This window comes from Saccostrea echinata, unplaced genomic scaffold, assembly GCF_033153115.1.
Source record: "Saccostrea echinata isolate AGI-Se365-2 ecotype Australia unplaced genomic scaffold, CSIRO_AGI_Sech_v1 ptg000009l, whole genome shotgun sequence".
Classification (NCBI taxonomy): domain Eukaryota; kingdom Metazoa; phylum Mollusca; class Bivalvia; order Ostreida; family Ostreidae; genus Saccostrea; species Saccostrea echinata.
Window position 1 is genome coordinate 10,531,093 of NW_026889758.1, and position 23,775 is coordinate 10,554,867.

Sequence of the window (23,775 nt, forward strand, 5' to 3'; positions counted from 1 at the left end):
CATAATTTGTACACTTTATATTTTAACTGAATTTGAGAAAGTTTGATCGGTATGAAAAAAGTCGTATGTGCAAAATTTACGACTAACGGAAACCGGTCACTGAAGCATGGTTGTACTGAAAGAGATAGAATCACAGAAAATGTTTTGGGGTGAGACTGTTGATTATAGAGTGCACTTATTCATTGCAAAAAACAGACAAAAAAAGATGATTCTTTATGAGTGATATGTATGAAGAGTTTCACTTCAGTACTGTAAAGGTTTTTCACTAAATTAAAGAGAAAAACCCAGGATCAGCTGGCAACCACGTGGTAGAATCTAGAGATTTAAATTCTCCCGAAATTTTTTTTAAAAACATCCCTTTCAAAAGCTACCCTTCAGCTAAATTTCAATAGAACGTTCAAAACAAAGGTAAAAAGCATTATAATTCATGCTAATTTCTTTTTATTTTACTCTGATGTATTTTAAGTTTCCGACTGCAAACAGTTTGCACAGTGGGGCTTATATATGGCTTATGCATATGTATGTAACACAGGCACTTGTTTCTGTAATAAATTTTTTAACCCATAGTATAATAATAACACAAGGTATCCAACTCCGAATTACACGGAGTACCCCCCTCCCTCAGAATCGCACTCATTTACAATTTCAGAGGACATGCACTGGCAAACTGTTTATACCTATGTCTTCTACGATAATTTATCTACACAACCATATATGGCATGCTTGTCTTTATTTTCTTTAGTCTCCGTAAACAGAGATTTTGATTGGCTAAAAATCTGTTTCTAAAATTACATCGGATAAACATCGTAATGTTTTCAGGGAAAATCAGACGTAAACAAGTTCTTTTTACTCATGCAATATTTAAACACTGGAATTGAATTTTTAAACCCACTCATTTTTTAATTTTGTTCTCTGTGCGGGATTAGCACATACCATTTCATGGTTGAATTCAACTTTTCCACACGGCGAGCAGAGTTTTGACGCTGTTTACGGAGACTAAAGAAAATAAAGACAAGCATGCCATATATGGTTGTGTAGATAAATTATCGTAGAAGACATAGGTATAAACAGTTTGCCAGTGCATGTCCTCTGAAATTGTAAATGAGTGTGATTCTGAGGGAGGGGGGTACTCCGTGTAATTCGGAGTTGGATACCTTGTGTTATTATTATACTATGGGTTAAAAAATTTATTACAGAAACAAGTGCCTGTGGTATGTAACATTTATATAAATCACATACATGTACTCCTTTAAACTCTTTTTAGATGTTGATGAATTAACAAAATCTTCATTCCACCAAATTATGTATTAAATCAAATATATGTGAATATAGGTAAGGCATTAATGGACAAGACAAACACTGTAAATATCATGATTATAGTGTTGTTTTGATTATCAACTTATAATAATGGAAAAATTGATCTTTTGTTAACTCCCAGTAATAATCAGTTTTTTGGGTAGACTTTACCTTACCGATCCCCAGAGCTTCAAAATCAATGCGCGCATTACGCTATGAAGCAAGATTTATGTCACTCATCAACTGATAAGGGTTAGTCTTGCACATTACTCGTCTGGTTAGGGTTAATCTTGCACACACCTGAGAGATTAAGGTTAGTCCTTGCACAAGTATTTAACTGATTAAGGTTAGTCTTGCCTCCATCTGAGAGATTAGGGTTAGTCTTGCACAAGTATTCGACTGATTAGGGTTAGTCTAGCATCCGTTCAGGAGATTTGGGTTAGTCCTCACATTCCATCCAAGAGAACAGGTTAGTGACTCTTTTTTTTTTTTAAGATTTATTAAGAAATTCAGTTGGATCTGTATTTTTTGCAAGATCTTAATTTAGCTTCAACTGCATCTCATTGGGTTGTTTACAGGAAAAAATGGCTAAGTATGAAAGAAATGGCACAAAGCATGCGCTGCCTGCGCTTCGTTGACGATTATTTTTTGTTGATTTTTCAATGAATAAACAATATTTATTAAATTTTTTTTCAGAGATTGAAGTTAAAAACTTTGTTTAAAAATGAAGTTTTAAGCTAAACTTTTGACTTTTGGGTCAGAAAGGCTTTGAAAGTCAGAGTCTCAGCTGGTGATCATGTTAGAACATGGTCCTTCTAAGAAGCATCTTTTCAAATGCTTTTTCTCTGAAAACTTTAAAGAATTTCTAGCAGTTAGCCATTTTTCAAGGAACCAAGATTCATCTTACAAAAGTCTGCTGCATTATCTTTTAATTCACATATCTCTGAAAACATTGGCTGGTTATTGTTAATGTAGTCATATCGACTGCACCAGCTAGTGTTGGGACTACATGTATTTCTTAATAATAACCAGCTTAATTGTAATATATATTTTTTTAGGCGTGACTCTAGATGGAGGAAAGCGTTATACACAAACTGTGGAAAGATCATTCCACATATCTATGGCTGCCATGGAACCACCTGCTTCTAAAGGTAGGTCTGTACTTCACAGATGTTACTTATGTAGGTAATAAGGTATAGAGTATTACGCTGTACTGGACATTTTGGTTGGAATTGGCTCCATCGACAGTGTACTGCACCAAAAGTACTAGCCCTATGTCCAATTGTCTGGCTAGTAGAATTCAGGTGGGCACTAGCTCAATCAGATTTGTAGAATTTTCAGTTATATTAATCCATTTCCATTTTAGTATATTGAATAATTGTCAAAAAAAATTACGAACATATTGTGATGAAATGTTTATTATATAGTGCGGCAGACTGCATCATTGTGTAAAACAAGACAGTTTAATTACAGGATCAAACAACTGACAATAAAATGACAAAACAGAGGGTTAATATAGAAGTTTAATTTTTGAAATTAAATAATGAGCCTTGCTGATTTCATCTAAAAGAATGCAACATTTTTCACTTTTAAGAGGGTTAGTAAAAGGTAATTCGGGCCATTGCTAGCCCAACTGGGCTAGTGCTGAAAAGAGTTTCTGGTGCACACTTCGTCAATGTATGATGAGTCACGACTACTTCCTGTTTTAGTTGGTGTAATGGTCTGTGTAGATAAGGCCGAGTTCTTGCTTTGCTCCCTGGGATACAATGGTGTACTACAACAACCTCTGGATCTGATGTTTACAGAAGGAGAAGAGGTCACATTTTTCTTAACAGGAAATGGTAAGATGATCGACTCATAGTCTATGTTATTTAATGGGATATGGTTTATCAATGTCAAGGACATTTTTAAAAAACCCACTACATTTGGACTTCTACAAACAAGTATCATAATTAATTTCTAATATTAATCTAATTTAATTTTAAAAAAATGGTTGTTAAGACAAATCTGGATAAGGAGCACATAGCATTGAAAATTTTTTTCTAGAAATTGCAGAAAAGCTAACTCTTCAAGTTCTTAATTGCTTGTAATTTACTGAAAAATAAAACATTTTTATGTCCCCCTTTAAATAAAAGGGTCATATTAGTTTGCACCCGTTGGTTGGTATGTTGCTTGGTCAGTCGGTAGACCAAGTGTTGTCCGCTCATTATAAGAGACAGGTTTAGCAGAGCAGAAAATTGCCCAATGTTGACATATAGTCATATACCAAGTAAATTTTCTCTTTGAACTGTGAATAGTGAGGTAGTTGACATTACAGAAGTCGACATATCAGAGTTGTTGCAAATCATTTATAGAGGAAATACTGCCGGGACTGTTGGTGTATCCCAGTTTGTCTACATATCCGGTGTCAACATACCAAATTTTTCCTGTATTGTAGGTGCCCTTATCATTACAAACATTCTAAATGATAATCCATTCAAATATTACCACTTGGGTGCATATATATTTTTAAAAAAAATTTCTTAATTTAAATTGACACTGTGACAGTGACACAAAATATGCTAAATGTGAACAAAATAAAATTCTTGCAGTGAAAGTATTAAGTTTCATGAATACAATTGCAAGTTTCAGAACCAAAAAAAGGAATCATTTTACAGCAAAAAAATTGTTGTTTGGTCAAACACAAAAATATTGCTTGCTTCTCCTTCCATGATTGTACCAATGTGAAGAAATCATAAACAAATCTCCATAAGAAGTGCATTGTTGGTAGACCGAAAATCAAGAGAATTAGAACATATTCTTACTTTCACATGCACAGAGTTTCTAAGATATCAACGAAAGTCAAGTGATGATTTAAATAATCCAGTTCACCTTTTTCCAGCACTGACATATAATGTACATACTGCTCTTTTTGTTCACTTTGCAGTACAATTTAGTTGTAATTATGACTGTACAAACATTTTGACCTCTAGACCATGTCATTGGAGTATGACTTGTATTTGAGAAACTTTGGCAGTGAGTGTTACATGTATATGGGGGCATCAGTGTTTCACAAACCAGGGATGGGGTCAATTACATAGGAAAGTAATTAATTAAATTACAATTACTTGCCCAAAACCTTCAATTAAATTACCATTACCATTACAAGGATTTTGGAATGTAATTAATTAAATTACAATTACTTTGCAAATGTAATTAATTAAATTACAAATTACATTAAGAAAAAACATATAAATATATACAATGATGAATAGTCATGAAAGTTCATTTATATTCAGATAGATTCAGTTACTTTTTTTTTTTACATGAAGTAAACATTGTTTAGATGTTAATGAATTTTTTAGATATTTGTCACCTAACTTACATCTATCAGGTTTAAAGATTTTTCTGCCACAATGATATTTTACACTTGGGCATTTGTGACAGGAATACATAAATACTGGCTAATAGCAAGTTTCAGGGCTTAATTGACCTTTTTGGTACAGGGTCCTGTACCCTTTTAATTGTGAATTTTAATTTGAAAAAGTGGCAAAATTGGGAAATGCTGTTGACTTATATTTATTTGTTGATTAAAGAGTTAAACAGTGGACTTGTTCTCTATATATATCTTTAAAAATGATTAAAATTTCAAAACATGTTATTTCTATACATAAACAGCATCAAAAAATTGAATCTGGTCATCAGCTGGGAATTGTTACCTGAATTTTGGGAAAGAAAGAGGCAATTTTCAACTGGGACAAAGTCCTTTTACAGGACCTGGATGCTGTTTTACCTTAATCAATGTGTCCGTTTTTAAGCTTTCTGATATATTTATGCAAAACAATGGATGCGCTTTGCCTTGTTTCCTGCTTTTTTTCATCATCCTAAGCTATACATCTCAAAATGTTATAGTATTTGACATATTGTGTGTCAAACTACTGTCTTCCCACAATTTTTTATTTAAATAGAAAAATTGATGTTATAACACCAAATTATATATTTTAAAAAAGATTTGTAGGAAGACATAGTCAATGTCTGTGGTCAAAACTACCATTAGATTAAGTCAACATGAGTGTAAGATCTCTATTTAAGTCCATTGTCAATATGAACATGACCCTAGGGCACTAATTAGCACCTGTTAATCACTTCTAACACAAGCTGTAGGTATGGCAAACAAAAGGATTAGAAGCCATTGGAGTAGATATTTTAAGTGTCAATTCATAAACAACTTGATCGAAATTATTAATTTTATTTGTACATTATAAACAAGGAGATAAATATGATTGAAAAGTTATGAAGAAAATGCATTTAAAAGAGGAAACAATAATTCACTAAATAAAGGAAATATATAATTTAAAAAAAATATAGAACATTTTGCAAAAAAATCAGTTAATCTTTCTTGAATAAAGTGTATGGGATTTGAAGGGGTGGGGGCTATTTCTCATTTATTAAACACCAGAGTGTAATTGAATGTAATTGAAAAGTAATTGTGAATTACATGCTTTTTTTGAAAGTAATTAATTAAATTACAATTACATGTAATTGAAAATTGGGTCAATTACACATTACTTTTAATTACTTCGAAATTTGTAATTAATTACTGTCAATTACCATTACACATTACCATTACCCCATCCCTGTCACAAACATCTTGTGTAAGTTCATAATGTAAACGTTGCTCTATCATATACAGAAAGACACGCTTATAACAAAGTATCAGGGACGGATGATTTTGCTTCGTTATAAGCGTAATTTGTTATATCTGTCAAGTTTACAATATATAATAAAGTCAAGGGGAATGGAAATTACTTTGCTGTAAGTGTCAATTCGTTATAAGCGTGTTCGCTATAACTGTGTTTTACTGTAGTTGTTTTTTGTGAAAGATGCCAGATATTCACTTAGTTAGTTTAATTTTTTAACCATCCTTATAGCAAGATGTTAGTTTGAACACAGTATATTACTTGTGGGGAAAAAACATTAAAAAGCAATTGCCTTTTCTTTTCTTTTTTTTTTGTTGTTTTCTGTATAAATAATTTATTAATTTGTATAATTTTGAGTGATTTCTAAGTGATGTGACCAGACACTTGGTTACAGTCTGTATGTTTGTGTGTTATAGGTTCAGTTCACCTGACTGGGTACCTGGTAGAAGATCAACCAGAAGACATGGAGGGAATGTATGATGACTCGGATGAAGGTAAGCAATATATTAACTCAATCACTGTAATAACTAAATTAAAAAAAAAAAACAGTAAAATAGATTGGGGCCCAGTAAAATTAAAAATCAGATAAATCCGAAAGGCAGGTAAATTTATTTTCTCAAAAAAAGCACCTTTACATGTGAGAATTACCTCCAATCATGCTTGGTGACCGCTTATTATGCCCCTCTTCGAAGAAGGGAGGGCATATTGCTTTGCTGCTGTCTGTCGGTCAGTCTGTCTGTCTGTTGGTCCACCGACAGTTTCATTTTCTTCGCAGAGGTTGCACATACTGAAATGAAATTTGGTATACAGATTTATCACAAGAATATCTAGGTCAAGTTCTGTTTTGGGTACAATCGAGCAATTTTTGACAGAGTTATGCCCCTTGGACTTAGAAAAATTCTAATTATTTGCTTTCCATTTATTATCTCTGCAAAGGTTGAGCAAATTAATTACTGATGTATCATGAGAAACATGTTTTTGCCAAAGATGTGATGTAGAAGACTATTTCTGGTTGATGCTGCATTGCATCTCAGATAGTACCGGTAGATGATCCCTATTGATTTCAAGTTCAAGAGGTCAATTTCATTTCCATGTACACTGCCCATAATGTATACTGCCCATAATAAAGGCTTGTGCACCCTATAATGTATGTCCAAAGGAAGGGGGGGGGGGGGCATAGGTGTTTCACAAACATCTTTTGTTTATATCATGCTCTTTCATCATGATCATGTATGGAAATTTTTACTCTGCTTTATGAGAAGTTATTCTTCTTTATGATTCACCTATGATCATAAATCACTGTAAACATGGTAAATAATGTAATTGATAGGTAAATTGAATTTTAAAAAATAAGCAAGAATTTTTACTGCATACATGGTATAGAACAAAAAAAAAATTTATAGTTTTTAATGGTCAGGTAGACTGAGTAAATAATAGAAGAATAACAATCAGACAAAAATATAGGTGTACTACCTTAAACATTCAAAATCAAAGAGAGGCCAGTAGTATGGAGAGTGAGCTTACAATGTAGATACTGTGTTGTTAAGTTTGGTGATGTCAATAGAGTAGTTAGCACATTCTATACAAGTAAATAGATTCTACTTCCTGGTTGTTGCTGATTATCAGATTATTTTGTTGATTTCTTGTTTTTGAGCAACAAATCTTCATCCTTATTCCATCAATTTTAATTATATAGTTATTGAATTGCCATTCCATGAAGCCTTGAAAAGTATGTATTATACTCGTATGATTGTTAAGGCAACCCCTTATTGATGGAAAAGAATTACCAAAGCAGTTATGCTATATATTTTGAAGTCACAAAAGTTTCCCTTTGGAGAAACATTTGGAGTTACAGGTAAACTTCGTTATCTTGACATTGACGGGACCATCGGAAAATGTCGAGATATCCAAGGTGTCGAGATATCAGAGTTGAGACTTGACGTCCAGGATTTCCCTGCATAGAAAAACAGACAAGATTATTGTACGTACATGACTTCAATATAGACTGTAGCTCAACATATTTCAGAATTCCCTCTATTTTTAATAAAAACCTAAGAAGTTATTCTAAAAAACTTATTTATAAAACGTGTTCTTTATCGAAATCTTTCTAAATTCACAAAGTTTCAGCACAAAGTTACAGCATTTGCACGTAACTTGCCTTTTTGTCAGAACAGGATACGAAATGCGCTCTATAAACTTCGAACCTTATAAAGTCGACATCTGATTTATGGAAACGAATTAAATGTAGATTATTTTTTTCTTATTTCATTCAGGAAGAATGTACATTAAAATTAATTTTTTAAAGAGATTTGTGTATCTACACAAACTTAGTGATGTTACAGATGCATGAATTACGGCTGATTCGGTCAATCGTGTCGTTAATTGGATTGTTTCCTGTTGAATACATTTTAACTACAAAATATCATTAAAACATCGTTTGATTCCTTAGTGTCGCCATTTTCACAGTATTTGTGATTTTTCATACTCACTAATGTTATAATGCACTCTGCATCAAAGTATATGATTAAACCCTTAACAAGTATGACCAAATTATGACCAAATGGTACCCCTAACAAGTTAAATGATATACAACACTCCTATCTTTTATACAATAAAAATATTGAAGATTTACTACTGAAAATATGGGGTATATTATGTGTTATGCTGTTGCAGCTGAAAAATGGCTTTGTTATCCAGTTTTTGTTTCAGGAGATTTACAATAGAAACTCTTAGTCATAGATGTCAAATCATTGTGAAATTATCCCTCTTTTATATGCAATTTACTTTATGTAAATCAACAAAATATTAACGAAATAATGTTGAAATATGTGAAAATGCAGATACGTTATGAAATTTTATGTAATTCTACTGTTTGAACTTGCAATTATAAAAAAATATGTTAATGCATTACTATTACTTTAGGTTCTTTTTAAAAATAGAGTTAAATGATAAATGAAACAGTATAGAAAAGTTTGAGTGGATTCTTCGAAACTTTAGAAAATGACACATTTTCTTCTTACTGGCATAAAAATGTCCCAAAATTCTGTAGTGTCCGCAACATGTGCTTATTTTGGAATGCATTATGAATTATATTTCTTTTATTTTACATATAAGAAGCCAGTGCAGCTACTAATCTATCTACCAAAAAATATTAGACTTTAACTCAGTGTTGCTTGGAATTCTGGCAGATATATTGTGTTTTGTAGAGTCCGCAACGCTGTAGAGTCCGCAACAACTTTTTTAATTCAAAGTTTTTTTCAAGGAAATGTAACATGATTTCAATTGACCATCACTATAATTATCCAAATATTCAATTCAACATGTAAGGTTACAAAACTTAATTGAACTATAACTTCAGACTTTGAATAACACCCCATAACGACATGTTAATACATATTATTCAAAATCTTTCAATTGTCAGTTTTATGTTATATATTGAAAGTCAATTTTCATGTGGTATTTAAAACTGAGTAAGAGGAACCTTAAGAATATATCAATATGTTAATTGTTAATTAATAAGTCTAGTTCTAACTAATGCAGTTGTGTTGTGGACACTACATTAATAACTATATAACACATTCATGTATTATTTTCACTTTTTATTTCATTAAATATTTCTGAAATATGAAATACTTCTCTGATATTTAGCTCCTTTGATAATAAAGTTTGTTAATTGGATTAAGATAACAAATGGTGATTTTTGTACAAGATAACACTTCAAACTTACTGGTATATATATGGGTTTTATTTTCTAGGCCAAAATACCATTTTTGACTAGCCTTTTTTATTTCCCTATAATATAATACCATTTACCGTACATATAGAACTAGTTGGAGATTAAGATGTTCAGTTTACTCCATTCAAACCAAATATGGTGTCATTTAGCAATATTTCAATATATTGTAGTGTCCGCAACAATTTCAGTACTGAAAAAAAATTATAGATACCTCAGAAAATTCTTTAATTCATTGAATTTATCTATAAAACTGTTTGTTATAACTTTTTGAATTGTATTAACATAAGTGAAATCATAGACATTTTTTTAAACTGCATAACAATTATACATCAAGAAATATTTAATAGTCCTTGTTATGTGGTTATTTTCATCTCAGTAAACCACATTCTACATCTTTTAATATTGTCCATTTTCAAGAGTTGATCCTGTGGTATGTAATTCAGCCTAGAAATGAACATTTATCAACAATTATTTTTATAAAAATGACAAAAGATTATTCTTATGGTTACTTGTAGTGTCCGCAACAAAAATGCCATGCATTTTCAAAGCTAGACAAGATGCAAACAAAGATATCCAGGATGTTATGACAGATGTATTTGAAATTTAGAATCATTCAATTTAATTTTCACATGATAATTATATAGGTCTTATGTGTAATTGTAAAGGTAGATAAACTTAAGGATGGGAGATAAATTAGGCAACAAAATTAGCAAGTCATTAATGTGAATAAAATTTTTGTTTTCAAAGAGAACCATTATGATAACATTTTTCTTTTATTTCACTGCAATCAGATATATAATCGAAACCTGCAAGAATTTTGGAATAAATAAATATCTTTAATATTTTATTTTAGATATAACAGGTGTAATGTAGTGTCTGCAACACTAGATCTTACCCAAAATTTGACTTCTCATAACTTTTTTCATAAGAATGCTATATAAAAAAAATTTGGGACTCGCGTGCAGAGGTATTGTACTTTCTAGAAAACATGTCAATAATGTGCTGTATGACTTTTTATTTTTTGGTCCAAGTGCAACACAATTAGCACAAATACTGTGAAAATGGCGTTTGAATTATTCAGTGTGTTTGTTATTCATTGTAATTTAGTTACCTTTTTCAATTTTAAAAGTTATTTAGGTTTCGATATAAATAACCGTCTGTACATTTACGCAGAATCGTGTAGATTTAGCAATGATATTACCCAAGCTGAACATTAAGCAATTAACTTCTCAAAGATGCCGAGGTGGCTTGGGATTCACCTACAAACACAGTCTATAGAATTAATTAAGCAGCGTGGGGTCAAAACATGGGTGTGAAAGGTGTGAAATTTTGACGACGTTGAGATACCTGGAGTCATCCTTGCGTGATGAGCGACCCTATCTGACAAACAGTTAGGTTCAGTAGAGCAGAAAATTGCCGATGTCGACATATACCAGGTAAATTTTGCTCTTGGGACTGTGAATATACGTCAAGATAACCCGGGTTGTCGACATAGCCGAGGTCGACATATCAGAGTTTTTGCAAATCATTTATATAGTAAATACTGCCGGGACCGTGGAAGGACGTCAACATATCCCAGGTTGTCGACATATCCGATGTCGAGATACCGAAGTTTACCTGTATTTTAATAATTTATTGCTATTTTTTTTTATATAAATGTAAAAGCATGAATTTATGTTTGCATATTATTTAGTACGTTCTGAATAAGTTTGTCGGTCAACATTCTAGCAAGGCCTTCTATTTATCTTCAGTGGCTGTTTTGGTATGTTTGTATAGTGAAGTTTGGAAGTTGAAGCACACATGATATCTAAGTACTACATGATTACCAAACTAGTCATCAATTACAAGCCAAAAAGAGACACATGAAATGTCTTTTACTCTTAAATTATGCAAAAATTATTTCAGATGGTTGGCATTTTCAGTTCCATTAAAATCTGTGCAGAAGCATGCATATTCATATATGTCACCAAAGTTTTTTTTTTTATACAAGTCTTTTAAGTTTCTTTACCAGATTAGCATGATTACTTTGTGCTTCACTTCCTTTTCTTGTAAGTTTAAAGAAAAAATGGACCAGAAGAAGTACAGGAAAAGCTCAGAAATAAAACTTGTATTTCAATACCTCGTATTAAAATTTCAGCTCCAGAACTAATTGGTGATTCAGATGAAGAATCAGATGAGGATGAAGATGAAGACAACATGGCCCTCCTCCAGTGTAAATATTTATATGGATGAGTAATAATTCATATCATCTGGAATTTGTTGCAGTTAACAAACATTTTTTTTCATTCATTGTTATATATAAAATTTCAAGTGTATTTTATCCTATCCTGCAGCTATGGGAGCAAAACGGAAGAAGAAGGAAGGTGGAAAAGAGGCAAAAAAGGTTAAACTTACAGATGTTGATGATGATGATGATGAAGATGAAGATGATGATGATGAAGATTATGTTTACAATGAAAATGATGAAGAAGAGTTATCAGCCCTTGACTTTCTAGATGAAGAGGCTTCAGAAGGAGAAGATAGTAATGATGAAGACAGTGAAGATATGGGTAAGGCTTAACTCTCAGTGATACATATAGTGAAGATAAGGGTAAAGATTTACTGTCAGTTGTAGGAAGATATTGTATAAAAGCTAAAGGTCATTTGTGCTGAAGATCATGGTAAGGCTTTACTGTCAATGATAGTGAAATTCAGGGTAAAGCTTTATTGTCAATGAGTGTAGATAGTGCAATCAGAGTATGGCTTAACTCTGTCAGTGAATGAAGATCATAGATCAGCTCATGGCTTAGCTGTCAGTGAATGAAGATACTAGGTCAGCTGATGGGATGGCTTAGCTTTTAGTGAGAGAGGATCATAGGTCGGCTCATGGCTTAACTGTCAGTGAGTGAAGATCATAGGTCAGCTGATGGCTTAACTGTCAGTGACTGAGGATCATAGATCAGCTCATGGCTTAACTGTCAGTGAGTGAAGATCATAGGTCAGCTGATGGCTTAACTGTCAGTGAATGAAGATCATACGTCAGCTCATGGCTTAGCTGTCAGTGATTGATCATAGATCAGCTCATGGCTTAACTGTCAGTGAATGAAGATCATAGGTCAAATGATGGCTTAGCTGTCAGTGATGAAGATACTAGGTCAGCTTGTGGCGTAACTGTCAGTGAGTGATCTCCTAGATCTGGCTTAACTGTCAGTGAGTGAAAATACTAGCCTAAGGTCAGCTGATGGCTTACTGTTGGTGAATGAAGATCATAGGTCAGCTCATGACTTAGCTGTCAGTGAGTGAAGATACTAGGTTAGCTGATGGCTTAGTCTTCAGTGAGTGAAGATCATAGATCAGCTCATGGCTAAACTGTCGGTGAATGAAGACCATAGGTGAAGTGATGGCTTAGCTTTCAGTGAATTAAGATCATAGATCAGCTCATGGCTTAAATGTCAGTGAGTGATGATCATAGGTCAGCTAATGGTTAGCTGTCAGTGAGTGAAGATACTAGGTCAGCTGATGGCGTAGCTGTCAGTGAGTGAAGATCATAGGTCAACTGATGGCTTAACTCGCAGTACAGTTAAGGTGCCCAATGTAAATATCAGCAATTTTTATGATTTAAAAATATATTTTTAATCAGGATGGCGATTCTTTTTAGTACTTTATTCATATAAGTTATATGTCATTATCGTTATTAACTACATATTGAGGACAATTACATTTTATATTTAAACTTGTCACGTGATGTGGCAGTCACGTGATTTAAGCACATAAACTTCTAGTATTGAAGGTCACCTATAAATTTCACTAGTGCAAGGGCATAACCAAGTTAAAATTCTAAATTAAGTTTATGAATATTTTCAACACGCAACGTAGTTTCTGAAAAGTGCTACGATCCTGTATAGATTCTGCTTTTTCATTGTTGAAATCATGTTTGTATGGCCGCATGCTCAATTTTTTGCTGGTCAACGGCATTAAATGTAGACATAATTAATTCATTTTCAAGATTTCACCAGGATCGCAGCACTTTTGAAATACCTTAATACTTCTAGAGTTTATTTGTAAAAGCTTATACTATGATCCATTGAGTGTATGCCCTTCCACTAGATTGATTTATTAAGACACTTACATTACCCTCCGATGCACTTGCATACAAATATACAGCGGTATCAATTAAAGACATGAATCCAAGTTAATGCCCTCTTAAATATCTGCAAATAATATTTTATCTAATTATAAAACACATTTTTCATTGTGAAAATATTACTTGATCTGCCTCTCACTGCATACAAACTGCGTCAAGTTTTACGAAATGACGTCATATTGACAAGTGCATTGCGATCAGTGACTCGTTTATACCTTGCTATATAGGATTTATCCAATGACAAAACAGCATGTTGAAGTAAGTTTTAATGTAGTTTGATGGTTTCCTACATTTTATAATAGCAACTATTTCATTTTGTGGTATTTTCAAGAATTGTTAGTTTTGTATGATGTCATAGTTAATATTTCCCATACAAATTAGACCCCACCCCCTTTTTGTAGCCTTAACTGTACTGCGCTGTCAGTGAGTGAAGATCATAAGTCAGTTGATGGCTTAGCTGTCAGTGAGTGAAGATCATAGGTTAGTTCATGGCTTAGCTGTCAGCGAGTAGAAATCAGAATAATGCTTATGGTGCACCGAATAGCAAGAATCATTACATCGTCATTAAAAATTGAATTAGTAACAAAATAAATTACAAAGCATGATGATGTGGAAATGAAAGTTTGCATGCATTTGTTTTATCTATTCTTTATTGGAGAATGCAAAATCTCACCATTTGATAAACAACGCTGTTGAGCATTTAGAAACAAATCTTGTGTCATATATGAATTAATTTGTGAAGACCTTATAAAGCTGCACAGTGACAGAGTATGTAAAAAAAAAAAATCACTAAATAAATACATTTTGTACTATAAGCATATTCCCAATAAAACTGAACAGTGAAAGGACATAAATTAGACTGTTTAAGCTGAAACATGGAATATCAATTGCTTACATCATGTATATTCTAAAAAAGTGCTGGGAGTTGATTCTGGTCTGAATTTTTTTTTTTAATTCATTATGATGTAGAGGTGAAGTGGAATTTTTTTGCTATTACATGTATTTTTGGAAAAATTACAAGTACCATCCAAACAGCACAAACTAGCTCCCAGCACTTTTAAGGTAAAGGAAGTAGAATTCTTTTAATGTGTATCAATTCTTATGACCAAAAACAATGGGATGCCCTTGCACTAGCATCATTTTCTACATTCAGCCTAACAATTCTATTTTTACACCAGTCACATGACACACAGCTGAACATGCCATGTAACTGGTATAACTGTTACTAAGTACGACACAAACCTACCCGGTATTCATCATTAGTAACAATATTACTTTTCCTACATTTCAATAGTTACTATTTTTACAATAATTATTAAATACAATACACATTCCCATTGTATTCCTTAACATAGCTGAGTAAGGCTTTACTATAATTGATAGTTAAGATCAAGGTTAGGTTTATACCTGTCAGTGATTGAAGATCAGGATTAGGCCTTATACTAATGGGAAACATAGGGGTAAGCTTTAGCTATCAGTAATGCTGATGATCATTGTTGGTATCAAACCAGACTAACTTGACTGTTCAAGTGTATTTGCCATTTGTTCAATATTTTGAAACTCAGAGTAAATTGACATGAATCCGATATTATGAGAGGTGATAGTTGGAGTGTTTGGATTAGATGAAAAGTTGAATATACATGTACAGGATCAGTGTCGTGTTGTTTTGTAGATGTACAGGATCTGTATCGTGTTGTTTTGTAGATGAAGAAGATATCAGTGAAGAAGAAGTAACATACCTTCTCAAAGGAACAACAGACTTAAGCCAGGAAAAAGCAGAGCCGAAGAAGAAAACACCCAACAAAACACCATCACAGACCAAGAATACTCCCAAACAAGAGTCACCTGCTCAGGCTAAAGTCTCACCCAAAACCCAGACACCAGGTCAGAATAAACAGACCCCAGGAAAAGACCACCAGCAGACACCAGGCAAGGGACAGCAAACACCTGCTAATGGACAGGTTAGTCTAAATACCACAAACCTCATACACTGTATGTAGAGCAATAGATTCTTTTAAAAATGTTTTATTGCTATGATTATGACATCTAGCCTATTCATGCACAATACACTGGGGAATGGGTGAAAGTCATGAACCTGTAAAATTGACATTAAAAGAAAAGCCACTTTTAATCTTACCAGAGTTCATCTTAATCTTACCAGAGTTCATCTTAATTTATTTTAAAAGCAAACTACTGAAACACCACAAACAGAGGGAAAGAAAAAGAAAAAGAAGAAGAAGAACAAACATAATAAGGGAGATGAATCTGTTGATGAGGTACAGAATTTGAGAGAATAATTCTGTTATTTTGTATTTAACATTAGATAAGATGCTGTTGTATGTAATATTAAGAAATTGTACATTAATCATTAAATTGCAGGCTTCAACACCAAAGTCTGCTGCAGCTACCCCTTCTAAGAAAGTTCTCTCAGGTGGTATAGTAATGGAGGAGACTAAACCTGGCCATGGACCAGAGGCAAAGGCAGGCAAAATGGTAATGTCAACTCCCATTGTTCAACATGCTCATTTATGTAGTTTCAACAAGTAACATTACTAGATTGGGGATAAGTCTGTATACAAAATGTTTAATCCTTGAAGATATGTATGAAATTTGATAAGAAAAGTAGAACATGGTACATGGTTGCATTTGTATCTTAAAAAAAGAATTGTGCTATTTGCCTGCTTCCATATAGCAGATGTGGGTACTTTTTACTCATAATCGGAAAGGTTTTCAAGGATGGAACAGTTATAAAGTGTGATACTGGGACAAATAAAAGTTGGCAAAAATTCATTTGATAGGTGAGCGTGTATTATGTTGGAAAACTAGCGAGTAATGGAAAACAGTTTGATTCCTGTTCACAAGGAAAACCTTTCAAGTTCCGATTGGGCAAGAACGAGGTGATCAAAGGCTGGGACGTGGGTCTTCAAGGTAGGAAATATCACAACCAACTTAATAATGTGATAGAATTAGAAAATGATTATACAATTACTTTAATATTCTGTGTCATTTTTTGGCAGGATTAAAAGTCGGAGGGAAAAGAAGACTTACCATTCCTCCCCAACAAGCGTGAGTAGTCACTGGCTCCAAGAATCAGAAAATGTATCAAAACTTCAGAAACTTAGATTTTGATCACAAACAAAAATAAAATGACTAAATTAAAATGCCCAGGTATTTGAGATTCAAAATGGGAAAAAAAGTGTTTTGTATGATGCCAAGTTAATGTAAAGGAAAGTATAAATGTTTCTTACAGATATGGAAACACAAAAGTGGGACACATTCCGGCCAATTCCACACTGATATTTGATGTGGAGTTAAAAGCTGTCAGTTAAAAGAGAATTTGTCACTCTAGAAAGGTTGTAGTGGAATATTTTACCCAGAGACAGTGGACAAGTGAAAGAGTTTCTAAAGATAGGCTTTCATGTTATTCTAAGTGGAGACTATTGAAGGCATGGAAAATAAGGACGACTAATTTCATTGGATCTGTGAATGCTTATACAAGGACATGTGTTATAATGTATGACTAATATCTGTGTTCTCAATCTTACACACATAAATACAGTGTAGTAACATTTTCAAACTGTTTATGCATGCATTACATACATTTTCACTTTCATTCTGACTTTTCAAACATATTGTAGTTGAGATATAGAGTTGTATATTTTTATCATTTATAAAATGATACAGATTTAATACATATGTACCTGTTTAATACATGTAAAGGTTAGCGGTGTTTAAGAGAACTTTTGCTGTCTTGTTTTGATTGTTTTGTTTTAGTCATTTACTGATGTCACAGTATGTATTTTACATGGATTTCACCCCCAGTTTCATCTGAAATAAATGATACATTTTTACTTGAAATTGTGTAATTTCTGTTAATGTTAAGCTACAAGGATGTGTGAAGATCTCTTGTGCTAGAGTATTACTGGTTCACTATAGAAAAAATTAACTCAAAACATGTGAAACTATTTCAGTTTGGTCAAATCTCTTAATCCCAGACTCAAGAGGGCTGGGATAAATATGAGCTATCTAAGTATTTAAGATACATGTATTAATTGAGGTTAAAATACAGAAAGAAAAAGTGTTTGGGACTTCCAACTTAGCTCCACATATCCATGGTATTCAAGACATTGATGTACAAGATACCAAATTGGTAACTTGAAAAACTTGTAACTGTGATAAAAAAAATTCTAGAGGAAACCTCGTATGATACACCCAGTCATTTCCTTGATGAGTGGTACAGATTACTTGGAGCAGTTGTAAACTACATCAATTGAAATGCAGGGATTTAATTTACATGCCCAAGACCAGCCATTTTGAGTGAAAAGAAATAAGGAATCTATCTTAATATTTTCAAATGTTTAATGACATTGTCTACAGCTACTTGAGACAACACCACTGACCATCTAGCAGTCTACACAGCTTATTATCTCAGTTCTCTGTCTTCAGGCACATTAACATTGGACACTCAATCTGTGAACAATTTGTAATTTATCGTTTCCTACCAATTTTGTGAGATTGCATGAAACAAATTTTCTGTCAAAGTGAACAACAGGACTTGGAAAGAAATGTCCTTTATCAAGCAAGTCATTGATAAACTATAGTATAAGTGAAGAGAATTTACATTTAACATTTGAGTGTAAACATTAAAAATACATTTGAGTGTAAACATTAAAAATGTGGTGCATGTATTTGCAGCTCAAGTATTTTCAAGCTGAAAGTCTTTCCTGGTAATGAATGTTTTAGTATGGATAGGTATATAAATAGATACTTCAATCACACTTACTGTACCTATATGATGATTGTTAGAAAAGCATTCATTTTTTCAGGCAAAGAAAGGAAATGTTCCATTTAGAAGAGTCAGATCTGAAGAAGTGTTGATTGATAAAAGGCTGGCTGATAATTCCTTTGAGGCCAAGGTAAAAAATAATTTCTGTTCTGTATACTGATGTTTTGCTGAGGCCTAGGTATGAGTAATTCTGTGCACAGAGTATGAGTAATTTCTGTACTAAATACTACACTTTCCTGATGTTTTACTGAGGCTTAGGTACGAGTAATTTCTGCACACAAGGTATGAATAATTTCTGTATCATATACTACACTCCCCTGATGTTTTACTGAGGCTTAGGTACAAGTAATTTCTGTACACAAGGTATGAGTACTGGTAATTTCTGTACTAAATACTACACTCTCCTGATGTTTTACTGAGGCCTAGGTATGAGTAATTTCTGTACACAAGGTATGAGTACTGGTAATTTCTGTACTAAATACTACACTATCCCAATGTTTTACTGAGGCCTAGTTACGAGTAATTTCTGTACACAAGGTATGAGTAATTTCTGTACTATATACTACACACTCCTGATGTTTTACTGAGGCCTAGGTATGAGTAATTTCTGTACACAAGGTATGAGTAATTTCTGTACTAAATACTACACTCCCCTGATATTTTACTGAGGTATGAGTAATTTCTGTACACAAGGTATGAGTACTGGTGATTTCTGTACTAAATACTACACACTCCTGATGTTTTACTGAGGCCTAGGTATGAGTAATTTCTGTACACAAGGTATGAGTACTGGTAATTTCTGTACTAAATACTACACTCTCCTGATGTTTTACTGAGACCTAGTTATGAGTAATTTCTGCACACAAGGTATGAGTAATTTCTGTACTAAATACTACACTCCCCTGATATTTTACTGAGGTATGAGTAATTTCTGTACACAAGGTATGAGTACTGGTGATTTCTGTACTAAATACTACACACTCCTGATGTTTTACTGAGGCCTAGGTATGAGTAATTTCTGTACACAAGGTATGAGTGCTGGTAATTTCTGTACTAAATACTACACAGTCCTGATGTTTTACTGAGGCCTAGGTATGAGTAATTTCTGTACACAAGGTATGAGTACTGGTAATATCTGTACTAAATACTACACACTCCTGATGTTTTACTGAGGTATGAGTAATTTCTGTACACAAGGTATGAGTACTGGTGATTTCTGTACTAAATACTACACACTCCTGATGTTTTACTGAGGCCTAGATATGAGTAATTTCTGCACACAAGGTATGAGTACTGGTAATTTCTGTTCTAAATACTACACTTTCCTGATGTTTTACTGAGGCCTAGGTATGAGTAATTTCTGTACACAAGGTATGAGTACTGGTAATTTCTGTACTAAATACTACACTATCCCAATGTTTTACTGAGGTATGAGTAATTTCTGTACACAAGGTATGAGTACTGGTGATTTCTGTACTAAATACTGCACACTCCTGATGTTTTACTGAGGCCTAGGTATGAGTAATTTCTGTACACAAGGTATGAGTAATTTCTGTACTATATACTACACACTCCTGATGTTTTACTGAGGCCTAGATTCTGTGCACAAGGTAGGAGTACCAGTAATTTCTGTACACAAGGTAGGAGTACCAGTAATTTCTGTACTATATACTACACGCTCCTGATGTTTTACTGAGGCCTAGGTATGAGTAATTTCTGTACACAAGGTATGAGTAATTTCTGTACTATATACTACACTCCCCTGATATTTACTGATGCCTAGGTACACTGTATGAGTAATTTCTGTGCACAAGGTAGGAGTACCAGTAATTTCTGTACACAAGGTAGGAGTACCAGTAATTTCTGTACTATATACTACACTCTCCTGATGTTTTACTGAGGCCTAGGTATGAGTAATTTCTGTACACAAGGTATGAGTAATTTCTGTACTATATACTCATGACCGTAGGAACCAGGGGGGTGTAATAATTTTGCCGATATATAGAATACTATAGAAAACATAGCTACTATATGCTTGTACCCCCTCAAAATAATGTCTGATGACCTTTTTTTTTTTTTTTTGGCTTGTCAAGAAATTTTGGGGTAGTGCCCCCCCCCCCCCCCAACTGAAAATATGTTTGTGCCCCCTCAAAGTAAAATTGCTTCCTATGGGCCTGATACTAAACTAGGACCATAGTTGGTGAATATGCAATCAGGATCAGAAGAGATTCTTTAAAAAAAAAAAATTTCTACTATAATCCACATTTAGTATAATTTGGACAGCTTTGTACAAATAAATCCTTTTTCAAGAACAAGGTTTTAGTTTGTGAATATGGTATCAAACTTCAAGGTGTTGTTGAATTCATAGGCTTTCTGGTTAGCTCACAATAGCATCTCAAGGCCAATTGGCCACAATGCTTACCTGAGTAACTTTGGCCCTGCTGTTCTTCACCAGATTTTCCCCTTTGTAATACTTATTTTGGCTCAACCCTAGCCCTAGGGGTCACAATTTTAACAATTTAGAATCTACACTACCTCAGAAAGCTTCCACATAAGTTTCAGCTTTTCTGGCCCAGTGGTTCTTGAGAAGAAGATTTTTTAATGACCCCACCCTCTTTTTGTCTTTTCTTAATTATCTCCCCTTGGAAGGTGGTTTGGCCCTTCCTTTTAAGAATTTTAACTTCTCTTTACCCAAGGTTGCTTTGTACCAACTTTTGTTAAAATTGGCCCTGTGGTTCTGTAGAATAAGTAGAAAATGTGAAAAGGTTAAAGATGGATTGACAATAGGTGATCAGAAAAGCTCACTTGAGCTTTCAGCTCAATTGAGCTAAAAATCTCTTTAAATCTTGTTTATTCATTTATCAGGATGAGAAACATGGCTTTTGCTTCTCTGGCTCTTGGGCCTTTTGTTGACATCAGAGTACACACTCCTTAATGAAAGATAATTTTTCCCAAGAATTCACATTTAAGATTTTAAGAATTGCTACTTGAACAAATACAACACATTTGTGCAAGATACCAGAGGATGATCGATGTTTCCTATATAATCTTACTGGAAATCACTTGAATGGCCGATATTTTTAGTGTATTTATATAAAATATAAATAGGTCATCTTACCTTAAAGAGTCTAAAAATTACTAACTGTTCAGTTGAACTATTACAGAAAGGAGCTGCTGGGTCCTGGGGGGAGAAAGCAAACAGAGATCTCAAACATACCCAGGGGAAATTATTCAAGCGTGAAAAGACAAAGAAGAAGAAGGGACAGTATAAAGGTGGATCTATAGACACAAATGTGAACTCCACGAAATTTGACAGTGATTGAACAGTGGACATGTGGTAGTGAATGGCTACTGCCAATAATGACATATAATTATGTAAATAAATGATGAAGCAGAACATGTGACAAAGTTATGAAAGGGAACATAAATTGTTGTCAAATCTGAATCTGTATATCTTTGTTTTAAGTTTTAATGTTTGCATTTCACTTGTGCCATATTTCATACATTCATATTTGTTCTGTGCTATTTATATTAATATGGAGAAATAAATGTATATTGTGTTAGTTTTGGCTTTCATTCTGCCATGTGTTATATTTTGAATTTGGAGGAAAATCAGAATATTCCAACAATTTCTTGCATATTTTTTTTAGTTTTTTATAAAAAGTCTATATAGCTAAAGCAAAACTCGGTTATAAATAAGAAAGTCACTTGGACCTCAATAAATGAGATTCATTCTATTAGTATACAAGTCCTCTTTGGGATTTGTAAAAGGTTCCTTTTAACCAAGATTTCCTTATAACCAAGTTCATTGATTATAACCGAGTTTTACTGTAATTAGTTTTTTTTTAATCAATAGTGTTTATACATGCATAGAATCACAAATCCAGCTTACATGTTTTTTGTGTGCTCATGAAAATCTAATACTATCATGTGTTTCACGTGCCTTAATTGTCCTCCCAGCAATCTTTCTGAGCTCTCTACCGAGAATCTGAGGAAGATTGAGGGACTAGAGAGGGAGATGAATCCACATAATTTCATCATATTTGTGATGTTCAAAACTGCTGAGACGAAAACGTTGTCATGTGTTCTGTACATAAAGGATTAAATGCGATAAAAATAAATATCATATACCTAGTAGTGTATCCGCCATGATACATGTATTGGACTAGGTGCTAGCATCTGGGACCAAGGCTAGGGCTGTCTCGACCTCAGGGCAGAAGTATCTCTTGTCTCCCCCCCCCCCCCCCCCCATTTAAAGGGATTGTCTCGCCAATAGGCACTCTCTAGCTTAATTTGTAAATAAAAATATCTATACATAGCATAGTAGTACAGTAAAACATGCATATAGCAAACACTCTTATAACAAATTGACGCTTACAGCGAACTGATTTTCATTGCCCGTGGCTTTAAAATATATTGTGAACTTAACAGGTATAACAAATTACGTTTATAAGGAAGCAAAATCATCCGTCCCTGGCACTTCCTTATAAGCATGTTTTAATGTAGATATAATTTTATCTACAAATAAGGCTAGGGAGTGCCCATGGTCTTGCTCTCAAATTTCGTAACATTATATCTGTTTGTGTGATTTAGGAGTAAAATTTCACTATTACAGTGAAAATATATATGTAGTACTCTAAAATAAGATTTGTCAAAATACATGTATATTAAGAAAAGCGGTTTTTAAAAAGTATGCCAAATGATTGTACTTGTGATTTAAGAGAGGTACTGGTAATTCTTGGTTACTTAGAACATCAACACATTTTTTTTTTTTAAATGGACATTTATTTGCCTTGACAGTAATTTAGACAATACCAAATTTTCTATTATGTGTCATTTGTTAGTTTAATATATATAATTCATAATTAATAAAAAGCAAAACAAACAGGTTTTATAAACCTCAGGCTTTCAAAGTAGAGCCATATAAAGTTTGGGATCTTTAAATCTTTGTAATTTTATGTGCTTTGGAAAGTAATAGGTTTCAAAACACCTGTACTAATCTATTTGACAACAAAATCCAGCAAATTTTTTCTCTACATGATTAATCACCTTCGTCAAGCAAAATCTTTAGCTACTTGATGAACATTGAAAACTAAGGAAGATAAATTTTTTTCTTGCGATGAAAAAATTGAATGAAATTTTTTGTTAATGGCAG

General features: G+C 33.2%; 1 protein-coding gene across 1 annotated transcript; it reads left to right on the forward strand.

Annotated features, from left to right (window-relative positions):
- The first annotated feature begins 71 nt into the window (after nt 1-71).
- On the forward strand, nt 72-17,194 carry LOC133183280 (46 kDa FK506-binding nuclear protein-like). Its single transcript, XM_061318237.1, has 12 exons — nt 72-149; nt 2,355-2,447; nt 3,006-3,137; nt 6,392-6,469; nt 11,849-11,923; nt 12,045-12,260; nt 15,539-15,795; nt 16,021-16,110; nt 16,214-16,327; nt 16,633-16,762; nt 16,852-16,900; nt 17,085-17,194. Exons 1-12 carry the CDS (start codon nt 107-109, stop codon nt 17,161-17,163), a joined length of 1,356 nt encoding a protein of 451 aa, XP_061174221.1. The 5' UTR covers nt 72-106; the 3' UTR covers nt 17,164-17,194.
- The last annotated feature ends 6,581 nt before the right edge of the window (nt 17,195-23,775 follow it).

Coding starts and splice junctions, on each gene's coding strand:
- LOC133183280 (XM_061318237.1), top strand. CDS start 107: ATGGTTGTACTGAAAGAGATAGAATCACAGAAAATGTTTTGGG. Junction 16,763..16,851: donor CTGGGACGTGGGTCTTCAAG/GTAGGAAATATC, acceptor ATTTTTTGGCAG/GATTAAAAGTCGGAGGGAAA. Junction 16,901..17,084: donor ACCATTCCTCCCCAACAAGC/GTGAGTAGTCAC, acceptor TGTTTCTTACAG/ATATGGAAACACAAAAGTGG.